Source organism: Arvicola amphibius, chromosome 10 (assembly GCF_903992535.2).
Source record: "Arvicola amphibius chromosome 10, mArvAmp1.2, whole genome shotgun sequence".
Classification (NCBI taxonomy): domain Eukaryota; kingdom Metazoa; phylum Chordata; class Mammalia; order Rodentia; family Cricetidae; genus Arvicola; species Arvicola amphibius.
This window is the reverse complement of record NC_052056.1, coordinates 111,049,190-111,073,452: the sequence shown is the minus strand read 5'-3', so window position 1 is coordinate 111,073,452 and position 24,263 is coordinate 111,049,190. Positions and strand designations below refer to the sequence as shown.

Sequence of the window (24,263 nt, the reverse complement as noted above, 5' to 3'; positions counted from 1 at the left end):
AGGGGTGGCTGCCGCATGCAGTAGGTGCAGAGCGATGGAGGACGACATCCTCAGAAAGGCCTGCTCTGCGTGCTGGCACACACTTTCGTCCTTGGCTCAGTCCATTGTGGCAGCCCCTAACCACAGTCTTGGGGACTTGAAACTGGCCAGATTATATTTTGTCATTTTTTTTAAATTTTATTTATTTACTTCTGTATGTGTATGTGCTCATGTCGAAATCAGAGGACATTGGAGGCATCACCTCTCCCTTCACCATGTGGTTCCTGGGAATGGAGCTCTGGTCATCAGGCTTGGCAGCTCACCTTTACCCACTGAGCCGTGGTTTTAGGTCTTAAATAAAAATAGTTTAACTAAGAAAAGTTAAATTATATATGTCAGGCCCAGAGAAACTGTTTCTCCAAATTCTGGTGGCTAGCCAGCAGCAGTCCTCAGGAACTTGTGAAGCTGCCTATCCGTATCAAAAGGAGCCATTTCCCTTAATCACTGGCAAAGGGGCAAATGGCTGTGATGCCTACCAGCAAACCAAAGTGCATGCTGGCCTCCAGGCTCCTTCAGTATCCCAGGCACCCAGCTCTCTCACCTTCTCCAGCTCATGAGCTTTCCTCCCCGCAGCGGCGCGTTCTCCTTATAACCCTGCTATTTCCCTATGCTCTCTCTTGCTCTTCTCTTTTGCCCTCTCCTGGTCTCTGTTTGGATTTCTCCTTTGCCTACGCTGTCATCCTCTTACACTGTCCTTCTCTCTATGTTGTGTGTGTGTGTGTGTGTGTGTCCGTTTCTCTCATGACCAGGTCCGCTACTTTCTCTCTTCCAGACACTTCTGGTTGCTCTCTCTCTCTTACCTATAGTAAAAAACCTTGCCCTCAGCTGTGCTACGGGCGGTCATGTTGTTAGTTTATACAGTGTGCTTCCTTTTGGGCACGTGGCTGTGTGTGCAGTTGCCCACGTGGCTGTGTGTGCAGCTGCCCTGGGAGGTTGGAGGTGTTGGGCTCTCCCTTGGCGCTAGAGTCATAGCTGGCTGTGAGCCACCTAACGAGGGTGCTGGGAATCAAACTTAGATCCTCTGCAGGACCACACCATCTCTTCAACTTTTCTTTTTTTCTTCAATGTGCTGTGTGTAGTCTTTGTATGTGTGAGCGCATGTGTGCATGTGGAGGCCAAAGGTTGACATCAGGATATCTTCTCTAGAATCACTTTCCACTTTATTTGTTGACATGAGCTTAGAACTAACTGTTTCAGTTAGGTTTGACTGCCCAGTGACCCTCTGTGACGTGCCTCTCTGTTTTCCCAGTGCTGGGACCACAGGCATATGCTGCCATGCCTGACTTTTATGTGGGTATGGGTTACTCATGCCTGTGCTGTATGCACTTTACCCACTGAGCTCTTTCCCTAGTCCTAGGTGTGCATTTATTTGCTTTTTTATTTTTGACACTGGGTCTCATGTAGCTCAGGCTTGTCTGGATTTCACTGTGTAGCAGGAAGCCCTGAGTGCTTGAATCCATGCCCTTTCTGTCCCCCTTCCTGAGTGCTGGGATAACTTGCATGCCCAGTTGATGTGGTGCTTGTGGTGGCATCCAAGACATCACTGTATTCTAGGATCAGGAGTTGAAGGTTATCTTTAGCTTTGTGGAAAGTTTGAGACCAGCCTGACAGCTTTATGAAACTCTATCTCAGTATCATCATTATCAACGGCAGAAACAATAATTTTAAGGAAAAAAAAAGAAAACTGGGTGGGTGTGACACCCTAACTGTCACCCTACCTCTGAGGAGACTGAGCTAGGAGGATTTTGAATTCAAGGCTAGCCTGGGCTACATAACAAGACCTAGTCTCAAAGACTGATTGCAAAAGAAAACAACATCAACAAACAACCAGGGGGTCGAGGGGGTAAGCATGAGCAAGTGATGGGCCAAAGGCTGGGAGAACTGTATGTAGCTGCCAATAGGATCTTCCTACTTCCTGCCTTCTGTACCTCCTTGTGAATCACTTACAGCTTATTTAGGTTTGGTTTATGTTCGTGAGTGGTTTCCCTTCATGTTTATCTGTACACCCTGTGTGTGCCTAGTGCCTGTGGAGGTCAGAAGAGGGCGTCGGATCCTCTGGGACTGGAGTTACAGAGCTGCCACGTGGGTGCTGGGAATCAAACCAAGTCCTCCCTCTGCAAGAGCAGCTAGTGTTCTTCACTGCTGAGCCTTCTCCAGGCCCTTATTAAACCGTGAAGTATCATTCCCACCCACAGGGGCAGAGTTGGGGCTGAAGCTGCTGGAATTCCTACAAGAATTTCTGGTGCTGGTTCAGACATCTTCTGGATATTTTTTCTGTTCCAACAGTAAATTGCTCTATTGTTTTCAACTCACAGGGACACATCAGGCTTTAATGAGTTAAGAGTTAGATTTACAGAGAGATTAAAACAGCAAAGTGCTTCTTTATTGCCCCTGCAATTAGATCCTTTTAATGTTTATTTATAGTAAGGTAAGTTTGTGTGCTATATAGTTCTTCCAGCTCAAGCACGGGCTCTGCTGGTTTTGAGTGTAGTCACAGGATTGCGCAACAGTCCCTGCACTCGGTTACAACCGTTTCCTGTCCTTCAAAGAATTGCTGGCCCCTTGGCCCCCTCCCTGGCTCCTACAGCCACTTGTCCATATCCTGATTCCCTGGGATTGGCTTCTTCTGGACACTTTATATAAATAGATCCACGGACTTTAGGACCCAGTTCTTCCATCAAGTGTATGATGTTTTTAAAGGTTCATTCACAAGGTAGTGCCCTTCGGAACTTTATTCCTCATTATTGCCGATTACTATTCCTTTTGTATGGACATGCCACAAACATGCGTCCCTTAGTGGCATTTAGGTGCTATCCAGTCTTTGGCTAGTATGAAAAGTTCTGCTGTGCAAATTTGCATGCAAGTTCTTTGTGTGAACATACATTTTCTTTTCTCTTGGGTGCACAGGAGTGGGATTGTATGATCTTTATATATGCATGTGTGTGTGTTCACCCAGAGGGCGCTTTTTTTCTAAATAAAAAAAGTTTTTTATATTGATTTTTATTGAGCTCTACATTTTTTCTCTGCTCCCCTCCTTGCCACTCCCCTCCCCCCTTTAACCCTCCCTTAAGGTCCCCATGCTCCCAATTTACTCAGGAGACCTTGTCTTTTTCTACTTTCTATGTAGATTAGATCTATGTATGTCTCTCTTAGGGTCCTTATTGTTGTCTAGGTTCTCTGGGATCGTAGTTTGTAGGCTGGATTTTTTTTTTTTTTTTGCTTTATGTTTAAAAACCACCTATGAGTGAGTACATGTGATAATTGTCTTTCTGTGTCTGGGTTACCTCACTCAAAATAATGTTTTCTAGCTCTATCTATTTTCCCGCAAAATTCAAGATGTCATTACTTTTTTCTGCTGTGTAGTACTCATTGTGTAAATGTACCACATTTTCCTTATCCATTCTTCTGTCAAGGGGCATTTAGGTTGTTTCCAGGTTCTGGCTATGACAAACAATGCTGCTATGAACATAGTTGAGCACATGTCCTTGTGGTACGATTGAACATCCTTTGGATATATACCCAAAAGTGGTATTACTGGGTCTTGAGAAAGATTGTTTCCTAATTTTCTGAGAAATCACCACACTGACATCCAAAGGGGTTGTACCAGCTTGCATTCCCACCAGCAATGCAGAAGTGTTCCCTTTTCCCCACAACCTTTCCAGCATAAGTTGTCATCAGTGTTTTTGATCTTGGCTATTCTTACAGGTGTAAGATGGAATTTCAGAGTTGTTTTGATTTGTACTTCTCTGATGACTAAGGATGTTGAATATTTCTTTAAGTGTCTTTCAGGCATTTTAGAGTCCTCTGTTGAAAGTTCTCTGTTTAGGTCTGTACTCCGTTTTTTAAAAAATATGGAACGCTTCATGAATTTGCGTGTCATCCTTGCACAGGGGCCAATTTTATCTTTCCAATTATAGTATATGTGCTGCTGAAGCAAGCACAACGAAAAAAATTTTAATTCAATATATTTTGATCATGATTTTTCCCTTCCTCCAGTTTCTACCAGATCCTCCCCACCTCTGACCACCCCCCCACTCAACTTCATGTTTTTTCTCTTTTAAAAACAGACCAAAACCAAACAAAAAATAACTTCTCCAACAAACCCCACAAACACAGAAAAATGAAAGTCAAAACAAACAAAGGCCAATAAGACAAAAAATGCCCAAATAAAGCAAAGAAACAAAAAAAAAAGTTTACAAAAATACCTTTGAGTTTATTTTGTGTTGGCCAGCTACTCCTGGGTGTGAGACGCATCCTGAGTGTGGTTAGTATACTCAGTGATAATCCACCAGGGGTAACTCTTCTTTCCTTTGTCAGTGGGCGCATCAATTGCTGATGACGTTTTTTCATGGTTGGAAATGGGAGCCTATTTCCAGTTACCCCTCTCAGTGCTGGGACTCAGTCTGGATTGAACCTGTGTAGGCCCTGTGCATACTGCTATGGTCTCTGAGAGTTTATGTGTTCTCCTGTCCTACTGTGTTTGGAAGACACTGTTTTCTTGGAGTTGTCTGTCACCTCTTGACTCCTACAGTCTTTTTGTGCTCTCTTCCGCTTAGCTTCCTGATTCCTGTGGGAAGGGTGTGACATCCCATTTAGGACTGAGTGTTCCAAGGTCTCTCAGTCTCTACACATTGTCTAGTTGCGGGTCTCCCATCTACTGCAAGAGGAAATTTCTCTGATGATGGCTGAGTAAGGCACTGAGTGTGTCATTAGGAGTGATTTTATTGCTATATTCCTTTAGCAGAATTATTTATTAGGGTTTCCCCCGGGACCATGATCTATCTAGTCTCAGGTTCTTGGCCACTTTAGCATTTTCAGGTATGGATTCCATCTTATGGAGTGGGCCTTAGATCCATTCAGACAGTGGTTGGTTACTCCCAAAGCACTTGTGCCGCTATTACAGCAGTATACCAGAGACCATCCTTGTGTCATTCTTCAGGTGCTGTCCACCTTGTTATTTTGAGGCAGGGTCTCATTGTACCTGGAGCTCACTGTTTAAGGTAGGCTGGCGTCCTGTGGGCCTCCAGGATCTTCCTCTGTCTGTCTCCCAGCACTAGAATGTGTATGCATCTGTGCTTGCTTTTTATATGCGGGTTTTGAGGATGGAACACAGCTCTTCATGTTTGTTCAGCAAGGACTTTACTAAGCCTTTTTCTCTTTTGCATCTGTGCAAAAGATATGTTCATGTATGTTAGCATGTGTGAGTGCATGTATCTGCAAATGTGTCGAGAGCAGAGGCCGATATTGCATGTCTAGTTTATCAAGCCAGCTTATTCTGGGCCTCCTCTTCCTCATCTCCCAAGTGCTGGGATTATAGGAAGGCTGTCATACCTGCCTATCATTTTTGTGAGTGCTGGAATCAGAACTCTGTTCCTCACATTTGCAGGATGAGTGTGTTACCCCTGAGCTGTTTCCCCAGCCCTTGACTAAGTTTTTGTAACATTGCTTGCTCTCTCTCTGTTTAGTCCAGGAGCCCAGCCTGTGGAATGGCACTGCCCACTTTCAGGGTAGGTCTTCCTATCTCGGTTAACCCAGTGTAGAGACTTCCTCGCAACACAGGCTTGTCCCCCGTGTGCTTCTAGATCCTGTCCACTTGTCAATCAAGAGTAACATTGACACAATATGTCTATGGGTCTTTGCCTGTCACTATGTCCATGCTTGAAAACCATTGAGGTGTCAGGAACCTCAGATCTGCTTGGTGCGACTATATGGAATTTGTGTTGGTGTCCTGGTCTCTTCAAAGCTGTCTCCCAGCCCAGGCTTCATCACTGCCGGGGGCCCTCTGCTCTGTTCAGAGCTCAGCTGGCAAGTGTGTCGTGCAGGGTGGCAGTTTTACTCTTGCCCAGGGCTGGGGCTTCTAACTTCCTCATGAATAAGTGTGTGGCTTTTCTTTTTCTTTTCTTTTCTTTTTTTTTTTTTTTTTTTTTTTTTTTGGTTTTTCGAGACAGGGTTTCTCTGTGGCTTTGGAGCCTGTCCTGGAACTAGCTCTTGTAGACCAGGCTGGTCTCGAACTCACAGAGATCCGCCTGCCTCTGCCTCCCGAGTGCTGGGATTAAAGGCGTGCGCCACCACCGCCCGGCTCGTGGCTTTTCTTTTAAATAGAGTTTAATGTGCTCTGTGAGGGTTATGAAGCAAGAACACCAAACCCAAGAGCTTTAGGATGTATTTCCTCAAGTCATTCTCAGATTAGATTCCCCTATCCCTTTCTCTATGTGTGTTCATGTGTATTTGCATGTGTGCATGTGTGCGTGTATATGTGTGCATGCCTGTGTGTAGTGTGTATATACTTACACATATGTGCACATCTATGTGGAGGTCAGATGACAAATTTGGGTGTCCCTCAGACACCCTATTTTTTTTAAGACATGGTCTGTCACTGTCCTGGACCTTGGTAGCCTGGCTAGCCAGTGATCTCCAGGGAGCCCCTATCTCCACCTTCCCAGTGTAGAAATTCTTTTTTTAAAAAAATATTTATTTATTTATTATGTATACAATATTCTGTCTGTGTGTATGTCTGCAGGCCAGAAGAGGACGCCAGACCTCATTACAGATGGTTGTGAGCCACCATGTGGTTGCCGGGGATTGAACTCAGGTCCTTTGGAAGAGCAGGCAATGCTCTTAACCGCTGAGCCATCTCTCCAGCCCCCCAGTGCAGAAATTCTAAGTGCTCACTACCAAGGGATGGAATCAGGCTTACAAGGCAGCATTTCATCCACTGAGTCATCTCTCCAGCTTGGAGTCTTTCATTTTGAGACAGGGATTCATTATCTTGCCAGGCTCAAGCTGTCTGTTCCTTTTATCTTAGCTGGTATGTGTATGTGTGCATGCACGTTCATGCATACATGCATGTGTGTGCACATGTATGTATGTATGTCCCATGGTGTACTATGGAGGTTAGAGGATGTTTCTTTCTTTTTGCTATGTGGGGCCCAGGGATCGAACTCCAGTTGTCAGGTTTGGTAGCAAGCACCTTTACCTGATGAGCCATCTCAGTGGCTCCAGGGTAAGAGTCTCTTTGCCTCAAAGATATTGTATGTTTTGGGATAAAATAAACAGGGGTTGTATGGGTGCAGAGGGCTCTGGTTGGTAGGGAAGTTCTGTCTAAGAAGTTTGATTCTGACAAATGCTAATTCGTATAGAAGGAACACAAAGGAGGGGAGACTCATAGAGGTCTTCACGGGAAGGGCAGTCAGGGAGGGCTGCTGGAGTAGGTGGCTTCTGAATGGCTCTAAGGGATCATGGCCTGGAGCTAAGCAGAGTGTGGTGGGGCACAGCTGTGATTTGAGGGCTTGGGAGGTTGAGTCTGGGAGTAGCCAGTAGGAGCTGGGGAGATAGCTTAGCTGGTAAGCTGTTTGCCTTTTCCTCAGGAGCATGAAACATAGGAGGAAGACAAGGAAGATGAGGAAGATTAAAATAGAAGCAGGGAGACAGCTCAGTCAATAAAGAACTTGCTTTGCAAGTACAAGGAACTGAATTAGTTCCCCAGAAGCCAAGAATCCAGGAGTGGCAGCTTACACTTCATAGCTGGGGTGGAAGAGACCGATGGAGTCCTGAGGCTCACTGACTCTCTAGCTTAGCCCACTCAGCAAGCTGCAGGTCAGAGAAAAACTGTCTCAAAAAGATAGTGGAAGGCATGTGAGGAAGAATGACACCTTTGTCCTTTGCTGGGGGTGAAGGTGGGGGTTGTGAGTGCATACAACAGACTCACGCAGAGATATATGTTACATATTTGAGGGAAAATACACATCAACACAGGTGACATGAGCTGAGCACCTATTGCATACCATTCAGTGCCTGGGCCCTTCTCTTGAATTGAGCATTTCCTTTATTGCTCCCAACAGGGCATCTGACATTGGAGACAGGGAGTTTTGTAACTATTGAGAGAGTAACTGCTTAGCACGGTTTTCTAGTTTGTTTGCTGTTGCTTTGATAAACACACCATGACCAACAGCTACCTTCACAACCTAGTCTGTCATGAAGGGAAGTCGAGGCAGGAACTCAAGGCAGGAACCCAGAGGCAGGAACTGAAGTGGAGACCTTGGAGGAGCAGGGCTGACTGGCTTACTCTTCCTGGCTTTCTTCGACAATCCAGGACCACCTGTCTTGGGGAGGCACATAGTGGTCTGGCTCCTCCCATATCAATCCACAGGCTTGCCTCTTGGGCAGTCTGATGAAGGCAGTTTCTAAATGAGGTTCTCTCTTCCCAGATGACTCAAGCTTGTGTCAAGTTGACAAAAACTAGCCAGCGCACATGACTTAAGGGGTGGGAGGGTTTTTAGGAATATCGAGGACTGTGATTGCCAGGCATGCAGGGCCATGGGAAGGCGTGGAGGGGGTGGGAACTTGGCAGGTCCCCCACCCTTAGGAGAATCAGCACTCCCTTTGTGTTTGAGCAAAGAGATGGAGGTTGGGTTTCCTGGGAAGCTCTTGCTACACCCAGGTAAAAGGTAATTAGACCTCGATTGGCAGCCAGGAGGGCAGGCCAAGGAAGCAGAGCCAGTCAGGGAGGTGGGTGAACACAAAACAAAGACATTCAGTTTTTCCTTGCCCTGTTCTGATATGAGTACATTGTCCTGTCAGTCACTTCCTGAAGAGCTTCCATGCTGAGGCTCAGGGGCCCTGGGCTGGGGTCGGCTGCCCTTTCCTCTGCACTTGATGTCTTACTCAACCCTCCTGTCAGCCAATTGCCTCATAGATAGGGTTATGATTATTTTAAGGCTTCTAACTGGGCAGCCAAAGGAATTACGTTCTTTGCCTTTTGAAAGGAATTATTTAGGCATGGTTGCTTTACAGGGAAAGCCATTCATCGGGGCTGGCTTAGGAATTTGAAATGCAGAGCCCACAGTGGGTGACCACAAAGTTGGCACTGGCCCTAATTGTAGCTTTCCCATCTTCTCTGATGGGGATTGGACAGAAGGCCTTGTGCACAGTAGGCAGGGGCTTCTACCTCTGAACCACTGTCCCATCTCCTCCCTGGGGAACTCTAGGCAGGGACTCTACCCCTGAGCCAGACCTCCAGCCCCTCACTGGGAGATTCTAGTCAGGGGTTCTTCCCCTAAGCCACACCCCAGCCCTCACTGGTAGAGTCTAGGCAGGGGCTCTACATCTGAACCATGTCCTTCAGCCTAGTCCATGCATCCCAGCTTATCCTCAAACTCATAATCTTCCTGCCTCAGCCTCTTGATCACTGTGGTTACAAGTGGCCACCAACCCTAGCACACCATATATCGTTATCTATTCATTCACTGACGGACATTTGTGGCAATGGCTATTCATCAGAATGATGCGGATATTAAGGACAGGGAGCTCTTACATACTGTCGGTGAGAATGTCTGCTGGTATAGTGAGTGGGGAACCAATATAGAGGCTCCTCAGAGCCAGGAAACAGATCACCCTTTCCTGGGCAACTCTAAAGTTCATGAAATCTGGATGTGGAAGAGACACACCTGCTCACATTGATTGTGGCACTCTCCCTGTTAACAGCCAGGAAGCTTGGAAAGGAGTCCTGGTTGTTTTCCTTCATTAAGTTTTTTGGTTGGCATACTGAAGAATGGGTTTCAAGCTATGTCATTTTGTGTGTCTATATGATTGTACCTTGCTCATCACCCCTGCCTGCCCCATTATTCTTACTTGGCTTTCTGCCCACATGCATGTTTCTTTACCTCAACTGCTCTCCTTTCTGCTTCTGTCATATATATATATATATATATATATATATATATATATATATATGTAACTATTTCATTCTGTATCACTGACTAATACTCCATTGTGTCTACATGTCATATTTTCTTTGTTATCTGTTATTATTATTATTTTTTAAAGACAGGGTCTCAAATAGCTCAGGTTGACCTCTTACTTGCTATGTAGCCGAAGATGACTTTCAACTCCTGAACCTCCTGTCTCCTACCTCCTAAATGCTGGGATTATAGGTGTGCACCACCATATCCAGTATGTGCTTGGCGTGGAACTAAGGGGCTTTATGCATGCTGGGAAAGTGGTCTACCAGCTGAGCCATAGTCTAGTTCTCATCTCTCAATTGCTTGTTTTATAACTTGGCTATTGAGAAGATATCTATATTACATTATGTGCCACATTTTTTTTATTATTTATCCATTTAAACTGTTTTCACATATAGCTATTGTGAGCAGAGCAGCAGTGAGCATAAATGTGCAGGAGTCTCTGTGATATGCTGACCTAGAGTGCTCTGGGATATATAGCCCCTGTGTGCGTGTGTTAGAGACCAGAAGTCTACTTCAAGTGACAGCCGTTCCTTAGAAGCCCTCCACTTTATTTCTTAAGACAGGGTATCCTACTGACCTGGAGTTCATTGATACAAATAGCCCAATAAGCTGTGGGAATCCGTCTATCTCTGCATGCCCCCATCCCTCATAGACACATGCTGCTGTACTAGCTTACTACGTGGGTCCTGGGCATGGGCGTCAGGTCTTCATGCCTGTACAGCAAACACTGCTGTCTTCCTGACTCTGGCCTCATTAGTTGTTCTACAGTCCTTGGCTCATCTACTTTGCTTCTGTTGTCTGCCCTTTAGTGTGCCCTGGCATGGACATCAGGAACAACCTGACCAGGCTGCATGAGCTGGAGAACTGCTCAGTCATCGAGGGCCATCTGCAGATCCTCTTGATGTTCAAAACCAGACCCGAAGATTTCCGAGACCTCAGTTTCCCCAAACTCATCATGATCACAGACTACCTGCTTCTTTTCCGTGTCTATGGCCTAGAGAGTTTGAAAGACCTCTTCCCCAACCTTACAGTCATCCGAGGTTCCCGCCTCTTCTTCAACTATGCCCTGGTCATCTTTGAGATGGTCCACTTGAAGGAGCTGGGACTCTACAACCTCATGAACATCACCCGGGGCTCTGTCCGCATTGAGAAGAATAATGAGCTCTGTTACTTGGCCACCATTGACTGGTCTCGGATCTTGGATTCTGTGGAGGACAACTACATTGTGCTGAACAAAGATGACAACGAGGAGTGTGGGGATGTCTGTCCAGGCACTGCCAAGGGCAAGACCAACTGCCCTGCCACCGTCATCAATGGGCAGTTTGTGGAACGGTGCTGGACACACAGTCATTGTCAGAAAGGTATGCTGGAGGCAGCTCCGTTCTAAGCCATTCCTTCCTGGTCACTGGGAAGGTTTAGGTGATGAAGGCTGCAGAGTACAAACCCTAGAATTTCCATCAAAAAATACACTCACCCCTCGCTCCCTTATCTTTGAGAGATACACTTCACTGTGGCGCATGTACATTTTTTTTGTGTGCATATCTATATATAGCTATACTTTTTTATTGTTATGATAGAATACCCTAACAAAAATAAACGGAGGCAGTTGGGGTATGGCTCAACATTTGAGAGCATTTCCTGCTCTTCTAGAAGACTCATGTTCAGTTTCCAGCACCATATCACTGAGAAAATCCAGCACCCTGGGCCTCCGAGGGTTGTGTATGCTGTGTATGCAGACATACGCGCGTACGCGCGCGCGCGCGCACACACACACACATACACACACACACACACACACACACACACACACACACCGTCACTTGGTAAGTGATTAACAACCATAACCAAAACCGAAATAGAATAATTATAATGATATTCTCTAATAAAATAACAAGCATCACTTTTGCACTTGGGAGGACACCGTTAAATAAAATAAAGGTAATTTGAATATAATCATCATTGTTTTAACAACTAGTTTTATACTTGAAGTTGATTCACATTTCAGGTGTGGCAGAACAAGACATCTTGAGATTTTATTGTGCCACTCAGAAAAGTACATGATTGAAAACACAAATTGGTTATTTCTGGAATCTTCCATTTGGTAGTTTACAGTTAACTATGGGTTATTGAGACTGTGGGAAGTGAAATCTCTGATAGGTGAACGAGTATACTGAACCCCGCCATTGTAGGCAAGCAACCATAGTTAGGTGTTAAGACATGGGTGTGGCTTGTATGTCAAAAAACTTTTATTTATAAAGTAAGTAGGGAGGCAGATTTTTTTGAGAGGGCTGTTTGCCACACCCCTGCTGGATAGTGAATGTTCCTGTGGGCCTCTGCTTGGTTGAGTAGTAGACTATGCAAGGGTGTGTATTTGACGTAGCATATTTTTCTTATCTGTTTATAGAAGTCAGTTTGCAAGAGATAGAAAAAGAAATGTGTAAAAATTCAACTTTGAAAGTAGTATTTTTTACATCTATTTTTATTTGTGTGTGTGTATGTATATGCATGCGTACACATGCGTGTCTGTATATGAGTGTGCACTTGTATTCCATGGACCACATGGAAGTTGGAGGACAACTTTTAGAAGTTGGTCTTCTCCGTCCACATATGTGGGTCTAGAGGAACAAACTTAGGTAGTCAGGCTGCAGGAGCAAATGCCTTTACCTTTGAGCTGTCTCTCCACTCCCTTCATGGATCTGTTGCTTCCATGTCTTTAGCCTTCTGAGTTATAAGGCACTTAGATTATTTCATTTTTTATATAATTTTTTATATTTATTTATTATGTATACAATACTCTGTCTGTGTGTATGCTTGCATGCCAGAAGAGGGCATCAGACCCCATTACAAATGGTTGTGAGCCACCATTTGGTTGCTGGGAATTGAACTCAGGACCTTTGGAAGAGCAGGCAATAGCTCTTAACCTCTGAGCCATCTCTCCAGCCCGATTATTTCATTTTTTTTAAAAAAAGAATTTGGCTGTTTTAGGGTTCAAGTTTTATTTTTTAAAATAATTTTTATTATATATACATGGGTGTTCTGCCTTCAAGATTGTCTGTGTATCACATGTGTGCCCTTAGAGGCCAGAAGGTGTTGGATCCCCTGGAATTGTAGTTACTAATGGTTGTGAGCTGCCTTGTGCGTTTGGGACCTGAACCCAGATCCTGGGCAAGAGCAGCACGTGCTCTGAACTGCTGAGCCATTTCTCCAGCTCCATGTTTGTTTCTTTTAGTCTTGTTTTCCAGAAAGGAAATTTCTGGGTCAGAGGCTCCTGATTTGGATTGCCAAATGGCTTTCCAGAAATGTTGGACCTGTGGACTGGACTCCCAGCCTTGAATGGAGAGAACTGGCCTTTGAGAGTCGTTTAAAAAAGTCTTTCAAAAAGTCCTCGGGTGGGTGCTAAGCCTATACTGTGACTGTTTATCTCTGCTTGTGTTTGATTTCAGGGCAGAGCCTCTGAAAACATGTTCAGGATTTCTCTGCTCCCCTCTTTCCCTGTCTGAGAACCTGTGTGGGTTTGGCAGAATCTAATCTGTAATTTTCTTCTTTGAAGCTTGTTAATCCTTTTGTCAATTTCATCTGTGGCTCTTCTTGTTCAGTGAAGAAAATATTCTGAATGTTCAGAGCTACTGGCGAGTGATGGTGTTGTTGTTGAAGACAGACTCCTAAAGCCTTGTGTATGGGAGGACTAAGCCATACCACTGGGCAATGCTACCAGCCTCTCAATGGGGGCTTCTAATCAGGGGCTCTGAATTGAGTTTTACATACCTTTTTCATGTCTTATACTTAAAATCATCTCTACACATAAGATGATCTCCGTTAAACATTTCTGTTTAACTATCACCATGTATAAAATCTTCCACTCTTGACTCTGGGGAACTCTGCGTGGATGTGAGTCATTGTGGGGTACTTTGTGCCCCCTAGAGACTCATGGGGGTGGGTCTTGATGCTGTTTGTGGCAGAAATCAAGATAGACGTGGTAGCAGTCATCTGTAATCCTAGTTCTGGGAAGATTGAGGCAGGGGGGTGGCAAATGTGAGGCCACCCCTCGTTACAAAGTGAAACCTTGAACCCCAGAAAAGGAAAGAAAGAAGCAGAGACAAGAGGGGAAGTTGGGAGACATTCTATTCTAAAGAAGGAAAAAAATGGAAGGAAAAGAGAGAAAGGAGGAAGAGAAAGAAAGAAAGAAAAAGTCTCCCCTTCCTGTGGCTGTTACTGTTTTTGCCTCTCTCTCCTGTACCTGGGGCATTTCTGTTCTGAGTGCCAGCTTTTATTGTGTTTTGATATCCAAGAGAGCAGTTCATTAGCTGTTTATGGCTTCAGTGACCTCATTCGCATGTTGTAAAATTCCCTGGGAAGGACTGGTGAATGGGAGAAAAGGAGTGGGTGGCTTATGGGTTAGCACACAAAAGGTAGGAGGAGGGAGGGGAGGAAGTGTTATTTATTTTTACCCCTAGCTGAGCTCAAGGAGCAATGGGACTTGCTGGGTGAGGTTTTTATGGGAACTTCTGAGGAGTACTCTTGGGTAGTAGGAGTTGGGGGATGTCTTAGATAGCTTTCAGTTGTTGTGATAAACTCCTTGATCAAAGAAGCTTGGGGAGGAGAAGGTTTATTTCATTTTATAGCTTGTTGTCTGTTATCTAGGGAGGTCAGGCCAGGAACACAGGGCAGAAACCTGGAGGCAGGAGATGATGCAGAGACTATGGAAGAACACAGCTCACTGGCTGCTTTCTTATAGAACCCAGGACCACAAGCCTAGGGTTTGGCACCACCTACGGTGAGCTGGGCCCTCCCACATCAATCATTTCCGATGGAGGCATTTTCTTAACTTCCAAAAGTTATATCTAAGTTTGTGTCAAACTGACAAAACCTGGATGTCATGGGGAGGAGACAGTGGAGAACATAGACTACTGAGGGGACGAAAACATTACCTTTGGGAATATTTTGAGAATACTGGCAACTCAGGGACAAAGAATTGCAGAGCAGTGATCTAGAGGAAGGTGCGTGATAGGAATGGACTCGGTAGAACGCAAGACCACCTTTGGGCTTGGATTTTCTAGGGCCTTTTGAGTTTTGGGCTGGAGCTGGGTTGTGGTCTAGATGCAGTGGGGATGGGAGGTGGTTTAGATTGGGATGGGAGGTAGGTTTGTACTCACTTGTGGCCTGCATGGATTCACAGAACAGATCAGAGTCCCTGTGTATCTGCTGAAGTAGCCAGGTTCTTGTTTGTGTTTTGAGTGCAATGAATAGATCAATGACGTAGTTAGGAGTAGAAACAAACGTTCTGAACAATGAGAGTGGAATAGTGAGTAAAGAGACCACCTAAAAGGCATTGGACCATGCAAGGGCACACGAATACGCTCACCATCATGCACATGAATATGCATGGGTGCACGCATGCGTGCGCATGCGCGCATACACACACGTATCAGAAAATTCCCAAGCTCCTGGAATTCAGATTTTAAAAGCGCACCATTTTAAGTAGATTGACAAAACTTTGCACCATCCCTTCTGTGGTCTGATTGTGACTTTGCCCAGCATTTCCATAGTTCACGCCACATTCCCATTAGTCAGGTGATAGCCATCTTTGCTACATGGGCTGCCGCTGTGCTCATTTTCAAATAACACTCATTTTACTGAGTTTCAGTTCCAAGGCTTAAACAGGCATACTAATAATTCTCATACGCCAAAGAGAAGCCGCAGAGGATTTAAGTTGGTGGTTCTCAACCTTCCTAATGCTGTGACCTTTTAGTACTGTTCCTCATGTTGTGGTGACCCACAACCATAAATTATTTTGTTGCTCCTTCATAACTATAATTTTGCTACTGTTATGAATCATAATGTAAATGTCTGATATGTGACCCCCAAAGGGTCATAACCCACTGGTTGAGAGCCACTGGTTTAAGTAAGAGCTGAAAGCTTAGAAAGTATTTCGTGAGAGATGAGGTAAGAAGGAAGGAAGGGAGAGACAGAATACAGTTACACAATGTTTACTACAGTATACTATTATGTTTTATTATTAGTTGTTAATCCTGAACTGCCTAACTTATAAACTTTATCCTCTCTCTCTCTGTCTCTCTCTGTCTGTCTGTCTCTCTTCTATTTAGTGTGTGTGCATGTGTGTGTGTGTATGTGTGAGAAAGAGAGAGGGAGAGGGAGAGGGGGGAGAGAGAGCATATGTGTGAAATGGGAGTGTGTGTGAGAGAGACAGAGAGACAGAGAATGTGTGAATGGGAGCACATGTGTGCCGCAGTGTGCTTGTGGAGGTCAGAAGACAACTTGGGGAAGTTGGTTCTCTCCTTCTACTATGTGTGCTGGCCCACCTGTGTTACTTATTTATTTTTTCCAGACAGGCTCTCTTACTGAAACTGGAGCTCACCAAGTTAGTTCTACTAGCTGGCCAGCAAGCCCCAGAATATCCTCCTGCCTCTAGCTCCCATTGCTGGGATTACAGTTGTGCACCTCCAACTTTTTACATGGGTTTAGGGATCTGAACTCAGGTCCTCATGCTTGCAGGCAAGCACTTTACCCACTGAACCATCTCTCCTGTCTCTAGTGTTCAAAGCTTTAATGGTGAATATGCAGATTTACAGATCTGACAAGTGCAGATTTTTCTGGAAGATTCTTTTTTAAAAATCTTTTTTAATTGATTTTATTGAGCTATACATTTTTCTTGCTTCCCTCCCTAACTCCCTCCTCCCCTTCAACCCTCTCCCATGGTCCCCATGCTCCCAATTTACTAAGGAGATCTTGTCTTCTATTTCCCATGTAGATTAGATTCATGTATGTCTCTCTTAGGGTCCTCTTTGTTGTCTAGGTTCTCTGGGATTGTGGATTTTAGGCTGGTTTTCTTTGCTTTATGTTTAAAAAACACTTATGAGTGAGTACATGTGATAATTGTCTTTCTGGGTCTGGGTTACCTCACTCAAAATGATGTTTTCTAGCTCCATCCATTTGCTTGCAAATTTCAAGATGTCATTATTTTTTTCTGCTATGTAGTACTCCATTGTGTAAATGTCCCACATTTTCTTTATCCATTCTTCTGTCGAGAGGCATTTAGGTTGTTTCCAGGTTCTGGTTATAACAAACAATGCTGCTATGAACATAGTTAAGCACATGTCCTTGTGGTACGATTGAACATCCTTTGGGTATATACCCAAAAGTGGTATGACTGGGTCTTGAGGGAGGTTGTTTTTCTGGAAGATTCTTTGGGATGTCAGTGGAAAGCTTCATTTTTTCATTTTTCTTTTGAGAGAATATTGTCCCAATCATTTATGGAAGACACTGGATAGAGGTCAATGCATACTTATGAAGAGGTGTTTCTGGCTGACTTGCCTGGTGACTAGGTAACTGGTCTAACTGGTTTTTCTTTGGCTTGATGAAGTTCATTGACCAGTTATTTCCCACCCTGTCATCCTTTGTGGAAAGTGAAATCTGTTCTTTGTTACTGAACACTTGACATGCCCCAGGGAGGTGCCAGGGACCTTGGTTCAGCTGTAGTGTGCTCCGTCTCTGTGTGTCTTTCTCCCTGTGTCTGCTAGAACTATCATTAAATGGAAGGGATATGGATGTTGGACTTTTCTTGTTGTTTGAGATAGGGTCTCACTGTCCTCAAACTCTTGGCAGTACTCCTGCCTCATTCTTCCGAGCATTGGGAGTCCAGCATTCCTGGCTAAAACACTGTTTTCTGGTTGCGGTAGAATATATTTAGAAAGTATATTGATAATGTAGTGTCACCTTCCTCATGGTCTGGTTTTGGAACATTCTTATCACCTCCCAAAAGAAATTCTATGTCCATTATTACTCACTCCCCTATCCTGATTCCCTCAATGCCTGGCAACGAGCAATTAGCTTTCAGGCTGTGTAGATTCACTTGTTCTGGACATTTCTTATTCATGGAATCAGATAATATGTAGCTTGTTCTATGTTCTTTCTTTTCTTTTTCTAAGAACAATGTTCTCAAAATTTACTCACATAGTAATTTCATTAAGTTTTGATTTTTTTAATGGCTGGATAATATTTCATCATATGGATCCTATCAATTTTACCACTTGATCAACATTTGTGATGTTTCCCCCCTTTAGTTACTTGAAATAGAGCTTCTGCAAACATCTGTGTTCCAGATCTTGTCTGTGCCATTCCTTTACCTTTATTTCATAAGTAACTTTTGTAGGGCTGAAGTTCAGACTCAGGGTCTTATGCATACTAGACAAATGTTCTATCACTGAGCTATATCCCTGGCCTTGTTTTACTTCCCCAGACCCCCGGCGTCTGGATTACAGGCCTTATATGAGCCACTACACAAACTTCTGTGTGCATCCCCTCAGCCCTGATAGCTTCTCTTTGGGGAAACTATTTATTACTTTTTATTCTTTTCAGTTTGAATTCCCCACTTGTGATGGTTAATATTTTCAACTTGACAGGTTAGATTTACCTAGCGACAAATCTCTGGGTGTGTTTATGGTGACACTTCTAGATTGCATTAACTGAGGAGGGACGATCCACCCTCACTGAGAAGTGATCATTCCCTGTCTTTGGATCCTGGACTGTCTAATGGAGAAAGCAAGCTGTGTTAGTATTCACTAGCCACCTCACAGTCCTGCTGCCATGGCTTCCCAATTGTGATGGACTGCTCCCCGCAACTGTGAGCCAGAATAAGCCTGTCCTCCCCTGAGTTGCTTTACTCATCCAGGAGTAAAGTGAATGATACACACCCCCTAATATGAAGCACAACACTGTTTATTCTGTGTCTGTGCTCCTGACAGTCCCAGAATAGAGGAAAGAGTCACTTGAGAAAATGGAACTCAACAAAGAGACTCTTCTAGTGAGAGGAGGAACCAGGAAAGGGTAGAAACTGGCCAGGGCTGAGAGTGTCTCTCTATGGGTGACCAAGAACCAGGAATGTTTTTGTTCCTTCTTGACCTTTTCCTCTGAGAAACAGCCTCAGCAGAGCAGAATGGGTGCGGTGGACAGGACGTGGGGTGCAGATGGAGATGGGGAAATCCTCATCCCGAGTTCATCTTCTAGGCTGAGCTAACTTCTGATAGCCATTCATAGAAATCTTGGGGACTGTGAAGACAGCTCAGCCAGTAAAGAGGACTTAAGCTTGATCCCCATAGCCCTTGCGTCTTAGTTCATTTCCCATTGCTGTGATAAAATAACTCTGACAAAGGCAGTTGAATGGAGAAAGGCTTTATTTGGCTCCTAGTTCAGGCTACATCTGTCACTGAGTAGCAGGACTCAGTCAGTCACATTGCATCCACAGTCAGGAGCAGAGAACAATGAATTAATGTGTACACGCTTGTGCGCAGCTCATTTTCTCCAGTGTCCTACAGTCTAGGATCCAGGCCTAGGGAATGATGCCTCCCACAGTTGTAGTCTTCCCACTTAATGTATAATCAGGACGATCTCCTACATATCTGCTCACAGGCCAGTATAATCTAGACAGTCTGTCACTGAGATGTCCTTCCAAGTGATTCTAGATTGTGTCAAGTTGATAGTTAACACTATCCATCAGACCATGTGTACAAAAAGATGGACATGGTGGTCCATGCTTGTATTCTGAACTCTGGGGTAGCAGGGACAGGTGGGGCTTTCTGGCCAGTCAGCCTAGTCTACTTGGCAAGCTCCAGAATACAGAATTTAGGGCTTCAAGACTCATTAACAATTTAGCAATGGTATCTGTCATCTGACAGTCATGCTTAAGGGTTTTCTACGGTAAAGCCATCCTTGCTTTCCTGGGGGTGCCACTTGTTGAATTTTTTTTTTGTTTGTTTGTTTGGCATAGCATTGACTTTGACTGGCAAGGCTTGCTTTGTTCTAAGTCTTGGGTTTTTGCCATCTCTGTTCATGAGTGAAATTGGGCTGTGTCTTTGGTTTGTTTCATTTTGCAATCTCTTCATTAAGTTTTGTTATCCGATCTCCTAGTCACAGAAAGCGAATTAGGCAAGTTTCCATTTTAAAGGTTCTTAGCAAAGTTTAGCATCAGAATTAATTTCTCCGTGAACAACAGAGTCATTTCTTGGGAAATGTTATGGTTTTAAAATCTTTGTGGGAAGGAATTTTTGAGTAACTTTTTTTTTTTTTTTAAATACAAGGTGTTTGTTGATATTAGGTTAAAATCTTTTTTTTTCTTTTTAAAAATCCATTGTTAGATCTTTTGGTCAATTTCTGTGGTTCTTAGTTTCTTAGAATTAATGAGTTTTCTAAATTGAGAGTGTTATTCAGTGTAGCATAGTTGTGTTTGTGTAGTCTCCGTAAACCCAATTGAGAGCTGAGAGTCTTGAAGGTCTTGGATTTATTCATCAGTTCTGTGTTTTATTTTTTTTTTTTTTTTTTTTTTTTTTTTTTTTTTTTTTTTTTTTTTGGTTTTTCGAGACAGGGTTTCTCTGTAGCTTTGGAGCCTGTCCTGGAACTAGCTCTTGTAGACCAGGCTGGTCTCGAACTCACAGAGATCCGCCTGCCTCTGCCTCCCGAGTGCTGGGATTAAAGGCGTGCGCCACCACCGCCCGGCTCAGTTCTGTGTTTTAATAACCCAGTAATTGCTATGAACATAATTCTTTTCACTTCGTGCTTATTCTAACCTATGCTTTTAGTTTTGTTCTTTTTAAATCCCATCTTTAGTGTGAAGCTTTTAGAAGGCATTACATCTCTAAACATTTTTGGAATAATCCCAAATTGTGAAATTAACAAATAAAACAAACAATCTTGTTTTGTTTAACCAAGGGCCTTGCATTTGAAGCTCTACCCTGAGTCGTGCCCCCAGCTCCTCACTGGGCAAGTCTAGGTAGGGACGCTTACCACTGAGCAACACCTCCAGGGCTAATTTCATTCTTCTAATGCAATTAAAACTTTTAAGGCCACGAGTTCACTCGTGGTTTGGTTTTTGCTGCTCTCATCAGTCCTGGACACATACCTTCTTTTTTTCATTGTTGTCTCAGGAGTCTCCGATGATATCTAAATATTATTTTTGTTCCCCGTTGCCATGAAAGTAGTACTTCAGTTATGCTACATAAACCATCTTGCTTTGCTTTCACAGTTACTCCAAGTCATCCTTATTCCATAGGTTATTTTCCAACAGGTTTTTGGAAACCCTTTCACTTTATTGAAATAGGCTCAATAAAAGCAAATTGACTTGAGGATGTAGACACTTGGGAGGAGGAGGCAGATTCTTGTTTTGATTGCACTTTCTCTCGTTGAGTGGGTTGAGTCACTGACTTTTAGGGTTGAAGAAAATGAACTTTCACTGTTTCTCAGTTTCATTTTTGTTGCTGCAATAAAATATGATGACAAAAAGTAACTAGGGAGAAAAGATTTCCGTCAGCTTATATTCCAGGTGAAGACAGTCCTTTATCATGGGGAAGTCAAATCAGGGGCTTCAAAGAGCTGATCATCAATCACATCGTGGTGTAGAGCAGAGAGAAATGCTTGCTGCTTGCTTACTCCGCTCCATTTCTCTAATGTTGTGCAGTTCAGGACCCCCTGCTTAGGGAACGATGCTGCCTATATTGGGCAAGGTCTTCCTACATCAATTAACTTAATTAGCATAGTCCCCACGGGACCACACACACACACAGACACACATATATACACAAAAACATACAGGCATAGACACAGACATAGACATACACTGACACAGACAAACACACAGACACACATACACACACATAGACATACATACACAGACATAAACACACACATCACATAGATACACACATACACACCGATACACGTAGACACAAACATGCACATATAGACATAGACACACACACATAGACACAGACATAGACATACACACATACATACACATAGACACACATACACACAGACATAGACACAGATAAAGACACTCAGACACACACACATACACAGACACACACATGTACATGCCATCCTATCGTAGACAATCCTTCACTGAGACTCTTTGCTGGTGACTCTTAGTTGTGTAAGGTTGTTGATTAAAACTAATCCTCAGTGTGGTGGGTTATTGAAGTTTTTTTTTTCTGATGGGCTTTAAAAGGTTTCATATTTTTATTTTAGATAGAGTCTCAGGTAGCCCAAATGGTCATTGAAATTCCTAGGTATCTTAGACTGGCCTTGAACTTCTGATCTTCCATCTCTCCAGTGCAGGGTTGACAGGTGTACATGATACACCCAGAGTTATGTTGTACTGGGATGGAACCAGGGTTCCCCTGCCTGGTCAGTACTCGAGCACTGAAGTTTATCCCTAGCCTTTGGATTTTTCAGACAGACTTTCTCCACGCAGCTGAGGCTGGCCCAGTATTAGGTGTGTAACTGAGGCTGACCTTGAACTTCTGATCTTCCTGCTTCCACCCCTCTGAGTACTGAGATGATAGGCATGAACTACCAGGCCCATTTTTTTTAAAATGCTGAGGATGGAATCCAGGTCCTTATACATGTTAGGGAAGTACGCTATCACCTGAGCCACATCCTCAGAGTGCCCCCATACTCTTAAAGTTTTTTTGGGGGGTGATGGCCTCAATATGTGAGCTAGAGGTTCTGTAGTTGAAGAATTGTGTGTGGCTTTTTGGTAGCTGACTGTCCAGTCGACTTCGGTGGATAAGCCCCACAGGAGCAGAAGCAGGAGGTGAACTCTAAATTCAAATTCAGAGTATGCTGCTGTCCAAGGGAAGATACTAATTTCCTTCAGTAAATGGAGGAAGAATTCTCCGCCCAGACACCTGGCTTTGTGGGGCTGCCAGGGCAATGTGTTTACAAAACCACTTTCTCTTTCTCTCTTCTTGTGTTTGTGGTTTTACGGTCGGTTTTCTAGCTCTCGCCCAGGGCTGAGTGTGACCTGTCAGTCCACCTGCCCTATGGCCTTCCTGTCTATTTCTGGCCTCAGTGTGAGCTTGCTGAAAAGCCAGGATGACTTGGGGTGATGTCAGACAGACTTTAGAAGGGCGCTGTGACTCATCTTTGTATTTAACGGGCCTGTGTCACGTTAGAAGTATGACTGTAGTAGTTTTTGTTTGAAATCTAATAAGGGATTTTGAATCTGCCATCTGGAGGCTGTGTTCCTTCTGTTCTTTTTTATCGTTTTTGACAAAGACTGGTGTTGAGGGGCAGGAAATGGGTTTGGCAATATTGTTGACATCTGCCCAGAGGGTCTCTCCTCTTTCCTCAACTTCATTTTTTTTTTCTTCTGGAAGCCAAAGACAGATATGAAGCAGCGGTGCTTGGAGGGTTCAGCTTTATTTATTTTTTTTAATGTGTAATTATGTGTCTGTTATAGTCTCACATGACCTGGCTGGCCTTGAACTCACTGCATATTGAGCCTGGCTTTGAATCTAGCCTTTATCTCCCTATTCTACCCTAGGATCACAGGTGTGTGTCATAATGTATGCTTATATTTATTTATATATATTATGTGTGTGCAGGGGTGATGGAGTATGCTAAGGCAGGTGCATTTGGGGGGATCATGCTAAGGCGTGTGTGCATGTGGGGGTGGGGAGCTCATGCTAAGGCATGTGTTTGTGGATGTCAGAAGACCATTTGTAGGAGCCAGTCAGTTCTCTCTTGTCATGTGGGCCCTAGGGGTTGAGGAGTTGAACTCCCATTATCAGACTTGGTTGTAAGTATCTTTACTTGCTGAGCCGTCTTGCTGGCACTTTATTTTTAAATATTGATTGATTGATTGATTGATTGATTGATTGACTTGGCATCTCACTATCTGGCTCAATGGCCTTGAACCCCTGGGCTCCAATGATCTTCCAGTCTCAGTTTCTGGCATACCTGAGATTACAGATGTGTGTCATCATGCCTAGCAGGAGTTTCTGTTTCTCTGTCTATCCGTCTTGTGTGTGTACATATGTGTGTATGCATGTGGAGGCCAGAGGATAACCTTAGATGTTGTTTTTCCTCAGGTACCTCTGTCTCATTTTATTTTTAAAATGCATTTTTAGGCTAATGAGTATTTCCTAGGCATATCAGTGCACGGTGTGTGCCTGGTGTTCACAGAGGCCAATAGAGGACATCAGATCCCTGGAGCTGGAGTTATAGACAGTTGTGCGCTGCCATGTGGGTGCTGGGAATTGAACCCAGGTCCTCTGGAAAAACAACCAGTGGTCCAATCCTTTAACTTGCTTTTGAGACAGAGTTTCTTACTGAACTTGGAGCATACCAATTCAGCTAGCGTGGCTGGACATCAAACTCCAGGGCCTTTTTGTTTTTGTCTCCCCAGTGTTGAGACGGCAAGCACATGCCACCATGCCTGTCTTCGCTGGTGTCACGTGTCATCATTGTTATTTCCTCCTACCCCTAAAAGCCATGACTTCTGGGGTTGAACTCAGGTCGTCCCAATTTGGTGGCTTGTCCTTTAGTCACTGAGCTAACCTTCCTTTGATTTTCTAGGCCATGTTTTAAATTTCAGAAAGCATCTAAAAGACATGGCATGTAAGCCTCTTTGGATGTACAATTCTATACTACAGCTGTTGTTTCAGAGAAGGAAGAATCAGAGGTTTA

General features: G+C 43.9%; 1 protein-coding gene and 1 pseudogene across 3 annotated transcripts in view; one reads left to right on the top strand and one right to left on the bottom strand.

Annotated features, from left to right (window-relative positions):
- The window catches only part of Insr (insulin receptor), a 139,733-nt gene that overhangs the window by 13,392 nt on the left and 102,078 nt on the right, over positions 1-24,263 (top strand). For all 3 annotated transcript variants that reach the window (XM_038346589.1, XM_038346588.1, XM_038346587.1), the window contains exon 2: positions 10,592-11,143. In XM_038346589.1, coding sequence (XP_038202517.1) covers positions 10,592-11,143 — 552 coding nt within the window. The remainder of the gene's footprint in view (positions 1-10,591; positions 11,144-24,263) is intronic.
- LOC119825883 lies at positions 3,885-3,980 on the bottom strand (annotated as a pseudogene).